At 63.2% G+C, this 8,979-nt stretch overlaps 1 protein-coding gene across 1 annotated transcript in view; it reads left to right on the forward strand.

Moving 5' to 3' along the window:
- The first annotated feature begins 3,608 nt into the window (after positions 1–3,608).
- The window catches only part of ZNF469 (zinc finger protein 469), a 13,460-nt gene continuing 8,089 nt past the window's right edge, over positions 3,609–8,979 (forward strand). Inside the window, exon 1 of the mRNA XM_037743935.1 lies at positions 3,609–8,888. Coding sequence (XP_037599863.1) covers positions 3,728–8,888 — 5,161 coding nt within the window. The 5' untranslated portion in view covers positions 3,609–3,727. The remainder of the gene's footprint in view (positions 8,889–8,979) is intronic.

Genomic DNA, 8,979 nt, shown 5'->3' on the forward strand with positions numbered 1-8,979 from the left:
ATGGGTGAATGGGGAGGTGGATGGGTAAATGGGAGAATGGGTGAGTGGATGGATGAATGGGTAAGCAGGTGGATAGATGGGTGGATGAATGGGTGAGTGGGTGCATGGGTATGTGGGTGAGTAGTTGGATGGATGAGTGGGTGGGTGATGGATGGGTAGATGGATGGATGGGTGGGTGGGTAATAAATGGATGGATGAATGGGTGAGTAGCTGGACAGGTGGGTAGGTGGGTGGATGCATGGGTGGGTGATTCATGATGGATGGATGGATGGATGGGTGATGGATGAGTGGGTGATGGATGGATGGATGGATGGGTAGATGGATGAAGATGGATGGGTAGGTGTATGGATGGATGGATAGGTAGGTGGGTGGGTGGATGAATGGATGGATAGATAAGTGGATGGGTGGATGGATGGATGGATATATAGATGGATGGGTAGGTGGGTGGATGGACAGATGATGATTGATGGGTAGATGGATGGATGGATGGGTGGATGGATGGATGGATGGATGGGTAAGTGGGTGGATGGAGGATGGATAGATGGATGGGTGAGTGGGTGGATGGATGGATAGGTAGGTGGGTGGGTGTATGGATAGATAGTTGGATGGATAGATGGATGGATAAGTGGGCGGATGGATGGGTAGATGGAAGGGTGGATGGGTGGGTGGGTGGGTGATGATTGACAGGTAGATGAATGGGTAGGAGTGTGGTTGGATAGGTGGATGGATGGGTAGATGGATGGGTGAGTGGGTGGATGGGTGGGTGGATGGATGGATAGATGGATGGATGGATGGGTAAGTGGGTGGGTGGATGGGTGGGTAGCTGGATGGGTGATGATTGACGGGTGGATGAATGGGTAGGAGTGTGGATGGGTAGGAATGTGGATGGATAGGTGGATGGATAGGTGGGTGGATGGCTAGGTGGGTGGATGGCTAGGTAGATGGATGGATGATGATTGATGGGTGCACAGATGGACAGGTGGGTGGGCTGCTTGAGTGCCTGAGAGCATGGCAGCTGCTTCCCCACCTGTGTGATCTCAGTGTGCAAGGAGGAAGCTGAAATGCCTTTTAGAACTCAATCTTAAAGTCAAACACCCCCACTTCCAGCATATTCTGTTTATTAGTGGTAAGTCGGTAAGCTCAGCCATGTTCAAGTGGAGAGAACTAGGCTCCACCTCTTGAAAGGCGGAGGGTTGAAGAATGTGTGGCTGTATTTTAAAACCATCACAGAGACTGATAATTGGACAGTCTCCCTCCAGATGTCAAACGCAGGTGCCCTTTGATGCAGCCGGATGCTCAGCATTTGCAGCACAGGCTCCGTAGCCCGTGTGTGGCCTCTGCTGTCTTGTTTCTAAGCGCCGAGTGCAGGCACTGGCCCAGTGCCCATCCAGAGAGGCCTGGGTGCTCTGCAGCCCTGGATGGAGGACAGGTGGGCAGAGTCAAAAACGTCTTCGTGGAATGTTGTGGAATTATCTATGGGAGATGTCGTTGGATGGAAAAAGTCAGTTGTGTTCAAGGAAGGGGGGACAGGGAGTGTGCGGTCCTGTGTGCCCGTGTCTGCACCAGGGGACTCTGAGGGAAACACCAGAAGCTCCTCTAGTTTTCCCAGCGGACTAGGGAGGGATCGCGGCAGGGGTGGGAGGGGCAGCATTCGCGCCGCAACGTCTCCACACGTAATGGAGTCTCAAGCTTTGGAGCCCCGTGAATACAGCCTGCATCCATAAGGGCCTCACAAAAAGAAACCTAAGAGAACTGTCAGAGCTGCCGCTGAGGCAGCCAGCTGACCCCCAAACCCTCCAGGGTCCCCTGGGCAAGCTGAGCTGCCTGCTGACCTCAGGGAGGAGCTTGCCCATCCCCCAGTGGCTTTTGGTAGCTTCCTGGGGCCCTGAGGCTGCAGCTGGCTCTGCCCAGGAGCCGCTCACTCCCGCCTGGCTCCTCCTGGGGCTCATGGTCCAGAGCCAGGCACCACATCGGCCCTGACGTGCTTTCCATTTTCTTTGCAGCCAAGAAATTCTCATTCCTCAGGAAGTTGTGCGGCGTCCCAGCTGAGGGGCCCCTGACTCCCCAGGTACGTAGAGGCAGCAGCCTGCTCCCAGGCTGGCGGGAGGTGCCCTGGTCCTGAGGCCCCTTCCCCACCCACCCAGCCTTCCTCGCCCTCTCAGGACAGTAATTGGGCCTGCCCGCTGCCTCCGGAGAGCCATCTCCTGGGGTCGCCAAGCAGGGCTTCCAGCCACAGCTCTGAGCCAGGCAGGCAGGTGTGTCCCCTGGTGTTCTTCATGGTGGCCACCCAGCCAGCCGGCCTCACGGAAGCAGACCAACTCCTGCCCTTGTTAAAAGCTACTGGGCACAGCTGTGTTCCCAGCACTCCTCACCACCGTCCAGGACTCAGTGAAAGCCACCTCCTCCAGGAAGCCTTTCTGATGCTCCATCTGGGCTGAGGTCCCCACTCTGAGCCCCCTCCTCCTCCATCACCTTCTGGAGGACTGTGGCCGTGGGTAGGGGGTCTGGCCCATGGGACCCGGGCTTCATGTGGGGCCTGGCTGTTGCTGTTCCTACTCCCAACAGCCTGGTCCCAGTGAGTGTCCGAGCCATGTGGGACACAGGTAAGCCCAGTGCAGAGCAGGAGATGTGCAGGGCAGGAGCCGACCCTCCCGGGAGGACCCCGCCTACACTGGCTGAGGCCTCAAGTGGGTTCCCCACTTCTCTGTTTGTGGATTCCTCCCCCATAAATTCAGGGCGACAATCACCAAGTCACCTCTGAGCCACCATGGGCACGAGGGAGGCAGTGCAGGAAAGTGCTCGGGTGCCCGGCCTTGCTGTTGCTGATGTTGGCATCATTCATTCATTCAACAAACCTCACCCATGAATCCTGCCTCAAGGACTCCCAGGCCTTTGTTCCCTGGCAGTGGAGCCAAGAAGAGGGAAAGGGACCCTTCTCCTGGGGTCATGGGACAGGATGCCCCTCAGTGGAGGTGGCAGAGGAGGAAGGGACCCCCAGGCCACCCCACCCACCATGACTCTTCTTGGTGCTGTGGTGTGGTGCTTGCAGGCTGGAGCCTTACCCACCCTGCAGACCTAGGCCCAAATTGGGCAGGCCCCTCCTCCCTACTGCCTCATCCCCTGCCTCCGGCCGCCAGGCCCTCCCCATGGCAGGTGCAGGCACCCACCTGGGCCCTCCTAGACACTCTCGGGACCCTCCCTGGGGAGCACCTGCAGGTCCGGAGCTCATCCCCCGCACAGGAGGGGCCTGTCCTCTCCACAGCCCGCCAGCGGATGCTCTGAGGCTGTAAGCCGCCTTCTCACCCCACTCCCTCCCTCCCTGCCTCCCTCCACTCGCCCCCCGCCCCCCACCAGCCCTCTTCTGCCTGAGACAGGAAGGGTCCCTGCTCCATCTGGTGGGACTCCCTCTCCCTGCCTGCTTCTCCTAGGGGCTGAACCGAGCATCCCTTCTAAGCTGGGAGCCTCTGTGATGCGCACACCCCGCCTCTTCTGCTTCCGGCTCGGCCACGCCTGGGTGGAAAGCCAGGAAGCCCATGGAGCTCCCTGCCCAGACAGGGCCACCCATACCTCCGCCCTGCTCACCCCTCACCTTTCCTTTCAGGCTCCACTCAGGACCATGAGCACAGCCTTCCCTGGGACCCTCCGAGGGCTGAGGATGGCTGTCCAGCCCACTCCCCAGGGCACCCCTCGGACGGCTGCATCCTCCTAGCGCCAGGACGGAGGGGCCATGCCAGGGGAACGGCCCCGAGGAGCACCAGCCCCCACCATGACAGGAGACTTGCAGCCCTGCCACGTTGCCAGCAGCCTGGGGCGCCCCTCCCAGGCCCCACTGGAGGACCACAGCCCAGCCAGCAGGACTACCAAGGGTGTCAGGGAAGTTGGCGGCCGGGCCCAGGCCATGGAGCTCCCCGAGGCCCAGCCAAGGCAGGCCAGGGATGGGGAGCCCCAGCCCCCACCCCTGAGAGGCCAGGCCCTGAGCAGCACCCCCACGAAGGGGGGTGGCCCCCAGACACCGCCGGGGAGGAGCCCCTTGCAGGCTCCCTCAAGACCGGTGGGCAAGGCAGATGGCAGCCCCCCAAAGCACTATAGTCTGAGCATCGCCGGCTCGAAAGCCAAGGCCACCCTGGACCAGATGCCTGAGAACCCACCGCTGGAGGCTGCCCAGCCCCCAGAGGTGGAGGCCCTCCAGGGCCCTGGGACGGGAGCTCCCCTCAGGCCCGGCCTCTCAAGGACCGAGGCCCAGCCCACTGCTGAAGAGCTCGGCTTCCACAGCTGCTTTCAGGAGACACGCTCCAGCTTTACCTCCATCAACTATACCTCACCAAGCGCCACACCCAGGCCCCCAGCCACAGGGCCCCCCCAGAGCAGGGGCACCAGCCCCCTCCAGCCCAGCCCCTATCCTGAACTTCAGGCCAGTGGGGCCGACTCCTGGCCTCCTGCTGCTGAGAATAGCTTCCCAGGTGCTAATTTCGGGGCTCCCCCTGCCGAGTCGGAGCCCATCCCCACGGGCAGCAGGCCCGGCGGCAGCCCCGTGGGGGCTTCCTTCCAGTTCCCCTTCCCAGCTCTGCGTGGGGCTGGTGCTAAACCCTTCCCTGCGAACATGGCCGGCCACGCATTCACCGACGGGCCCCTGGTGTTTGCCTTCCACCAGCCCCGGGGAGCGTGGCCGGAAGAGGCCATGGGCGCTGGCCCAGCCTACCCACTGCCCACCCAGTCTGCACCCTCACCCCTGCCCTGCTACCAGGGCCAGCCAGGTGGCGTCAACCCCCACAGCAACCTCAGTGGTGCCCTGTCTCCGCCTGGAGCTGCTCACTTGGCCCCGAGACCCTTCTCTGACACTTTGCACAAGAGCCTGACCAAAATCCTTCCCGAAAGACCACGTCCAGCCCAGGAGGGGCTGGGGAGCCCAAGGGAGCCCCCTAGCTCCCTGCCCCAGAGGCACTTCCCAGGGCAGGCGTATGGAGCCAGCCGGGTGGACACCAGCCCAGGGCCTCTGGACACTGAGCTGGCCACCCCAGGGCCCACACCCCCTAGGCTGCCCCAGCTGTGGGACCCCACAGCAGCCCCTTACCCCGCAGCTGCCAAGGGCCCCCTGGCTGCCACCAGGAGTGCCTTCTTCAATGGCCAGCCCAGCCCAGGCCAGCGGCTCCGCCTCTCACAGAGTGCACCCTTGCCGTGGCCCCAGGCGCTCCCGACCGCTGGGCCAAGCCCCCACGGAATGGAGATGCCGAGCCGGCTGCCTTTCCCTGCTGGGGCCCCTGAGTGGCAGGAGGACAGCCACAGAGCCCTGAGCACTGCTGGCAAGACACCGGGACCTGGGGAGAAGCTGGCAGCCATGAGAAGTGGCCCGGACGCCTCCCCGGCGCTGTTCACCTACAATGGGCTGACAGACCCCGGAGCCCAGCCCCTGTTCTTCGGGGTGGCCCAGCCCCAGGTTTCACCCCACGGCACACCCAGCCTGCCACCACCCAGGGTGGTGGGAGCCTCCCCCAGTGAGTCCCCACTGCCATCACCGGCCACCAACACGGCCGGCAGCACCTGCTCTTCACTGTCGCCGATGTCCAGCAGCCCAGCCAACCCCAGCTCAGAGGAGAGCCAGCTCCCCGGCCCACGAGGGCCCTCGGCCTTCTTCCACCCACCCACTCATCCCCAGGAGACGGGCAGCCCCTTCCCATCCCCGGAGCCCCCCCACTCCCTCCCCACCCACTACCAGCCAGAGCCGGCCAAGGCCTTCCCATTCCCTGCAGATGGGCTGGGAGCTGAGGGTACCTTCCAGTGCCTGGAGGAGACCCCATTCCCCCACGAGGGCCCCGAGGTGGGCCAGGGAGGGCTGCAGGGTTTCCCCCGGGCGCCACCGCTGTACCCTGCCCAGCACTTCTCCCTCAGCAGCGCCAGCCTGGACCAGCTCGACGTGCTGCTGACCTGCAGGCAGTGTGACCAAAACTACAGCAGCCTGACAGCCTTCCTGGCACACCGGCAGTTCTGCGGCCTGCTTCTGGCCAGGGCCAAGGATGGCCACCAGCGTCCCCCGGGTCCCCCTGGGCTCCCCTCGCCCACCACTGCCCCCAGAGTCCCCGCCAACGCACATCCCGGCATGCTCAACCACTCGAAGGCCTTCCTGCCGGCTGAGGATGTCCAGGCCGAGGGCAAAGACGACCCCCTGAGAACCGGCTTCTTACCCAGCCTGGCCGCCACCCCCTTCCCGCTCCCTGCCTCGGACCTGGACATGGAGGATGACGCCAAGCTGGACAGCCTCATCACCGAGGCGCTCAACGGCATGGAGTACCACTCGGACAGCCCCGAGATCGACAGCAGCTTCATTGACGTCTTCGCAGACGAGGAGCCTTCCGGCCCTAGAGGTCCCAGCACTGGACAGCCCCCTAAGACAAAGGCAGAGGTGACTCCGGAGAACAAAGTGCCACCCCCACTCCCAGCAGCCACACGAGACCCCCAAGCTCCCCGCCCTGGGGACAGAGGCTGCCCAGCCCGAGGCAGGCCCAAAACGCGTTCCCTGGGTCTGGCCCCCACGGAGGTGGACAAGCCCAGCCAGGGCAGGCAGCAGAGGAGAGGGAAGCAGTTGAAGCTGTTCCAGAAGGATCTGGACACCAGAGCAGCAGAGGGGCTAGGTGGGGGTGGCAGAGCCGCCCTGAGGCCCAGGAGGAGGAAGGGCAGTCGTGGGCAGCGGCCCCCACCCTGTCCCCGGGACCTTAGAACTCAGGCCCCCGAGAGCCATGTAGACCCCACCCCCGAGGTCCAGAGAGCCGCCACCCTCCCTGAGGAGACCAGGACCTCCCCACGCCTCCGACTGCCCCCCAGGAAGGACTCCAGGAGGAGGAAGGCTCGGGACGGCGCTTGGGGCAAGGACCTCATCCTGAAGATTGTGCAGCAGAAGAACAAGCACTACCAGCGGCTGGGGCGGCAGGTGGGCAGGCGGGGGTCCCTGGCGGCCAAGAGGCCCCAGCCCCGTGCCGAGGACCGCAGGCTCCAGGAGTATGACTACGCCTCTGAGTCCGAGGAAGACCAGCCTCCTCCGAGGCGGGGTCCTGGCTTCAGAGGCCGGAGGTCCCGAGGTGAGAAGAGGAAGGAAGTGGACTTGACCCAGGGTCCCAGAAAGGATGGAGAGCAGCAGAAGCACAGGAAGGCAGTGAGGCAGGAAGCCGGCGGGGACAGAGCCCCCCACAACCCCGAGGAGCCAGGCAGGCCTTGCCCAGACCCCAGCAGGAGCTCCGAGGCCCACGGCCCACCACAAAGCCTGGAGGCCGGAGTGGCTTCCAGGGAGAGAGGCCCCAAGTGTGCTGATGACCCCTCACTGGCCCCCAAGGATCCCCTGCAGGTCCCCACCAACACCCAGAGCCCCAAGGAAAACCACCCACCACTGGACTTCCCCCAGGAGGGCAAGGAGCCTGAAATTGTCAAAGGGTCACCCGTGGACACCACAGAACTCACAGGGGTTTTGAGTTCTTCTCCAGCCAGCTGTGTGGAAGGAAGCCCCAGTCTCCTGATTCCAGAGCAGCCGCAGCCCAGCAGACAGGACATGGGCAGCCCCAAGCTGTCGGGAAGCCTCCCCAACATGGCACCCCACACCACTGTGGCGCCCCACAGGAGTGCACCAGCGCCAGGCCTGGGCAGCCTGCTGGATGGCCCTGGGTGCACAAAGGCCCCCATCTCCTGCAACCGAGAGGAACCCCCTGCCCACCATCCTGCAGAATTTCTGGCGCCCATGGCTAACCCCTCGAGTACTGCCTGCCCCAAACCCGGCATCCTGTCTTCAAAGATCTCCGGTTTTGGCTGTGAACCTGCTGGTTTTAACGGAGACCCCGTGGGGGTTCCAGTTGCCAGAAAGGGGCCTCAGCCCTACGGCAGCCCCCGCAGTGAGTTGTTCCTTGGACCTAAAGACCTGGCTGGCTGTTTCCTGGAAGACCTGCACCCCAAGCCCCCAGCCATGGACACCCCACCGACCAGCAGCTCCTGCCTTTGCCAGGATGGCGAGGATGCTGGCCCCCTCGAGCCACTGCTGCCCAAGAGCCTCCCCGGCGTGGCCGGGACAGACCCAGGCAGAGCCACATCGCCACTGACCTTGGAGTCCACGTCCCTTTTTCCAGGACTGCCGCTGGGCAGATTCGACCCACCCCTCTACAGCAGCCTGTCTGCAGACAGGGACCCCCAGGTGCCGTTCACATGTGCTGACCCTCCCCAGAAGCAGCCCCCATCAGACCCACCGTTCTCCTCTTTTTTGCTGCTTGAAGAAGTACCCCCGATGCTGCCCGACCATTTTCCTGATCCCTCAGGGGGAAAGGTGCTCAGTAAGACGTGTCCCCCTGAACAGACAGCAACCCCCGGAGCCCCAGTTTTGCCTGGGAAGGGTAGTGGATGTAGCGTTGCTCGTATGAGCCACCTGTCCGAGGACGAACTGGAGATCCAGAAATTGGTCACCGAATTAGAAAGTCAACTGCAAAGCAGCAAAGACACACCTGGGCCCCCGAGGGAGCTCGGAGAACCTGAATCTGGGGGCAGGGTGGAGCCAGGCACGGGCACAGAGGCACCCTCCCTGCTGCCCACCTGCCAGGCCACCATGCCCCACAAGGACACACTCTCAGCGGCTGACCTCACGGTCACTGCAGAATCCACTGCACCTCAGGAGGGTGCAGGACCCGCTGTGGCCACCATGGAAGGGATTCAGCAAAGGCCCACAGCGACATGGCCCTGCCCAGCTTCCTTCCACCCAGGAAAATCAGCCCCCATCTCCTGCGCCCAAGAAGACCTGGTTTCTGGGTCTCCTTTCAGCCCCATGGGAGCCAGCCTCCATTTTCAGCTGGTGCAGAAAGCTGGGGTCTCCAAGACTGGACTCCACCAGGCAGAAGGGGACAGCAGGGCTCCCCAAGATGTCTGCTTGCCTGGAGGGGACATTGGGGCCCCCCAAGATGTCTGCTTGCCTGGAGGGGACATTGGGGGCCCCCAAGATATCTGCTTGCCTGAAGG

Source organism: Cebus imitator, unplaced genomic scaffold (assembly GCF_001604975.1).
Source record: "Cebus imitator isolate Cc_AM_T3 unplaced genomic scaffold, Cebus_imitator-1.0 Scaffold159, whole genome shotgun sequence".
NCBI classification, from domain to species: domain Eukaryota; kingdom Metazoa; phylum Chordata; class Mammalia; order Primates; family Cebidae; genus Cebus; species Cebus imitator.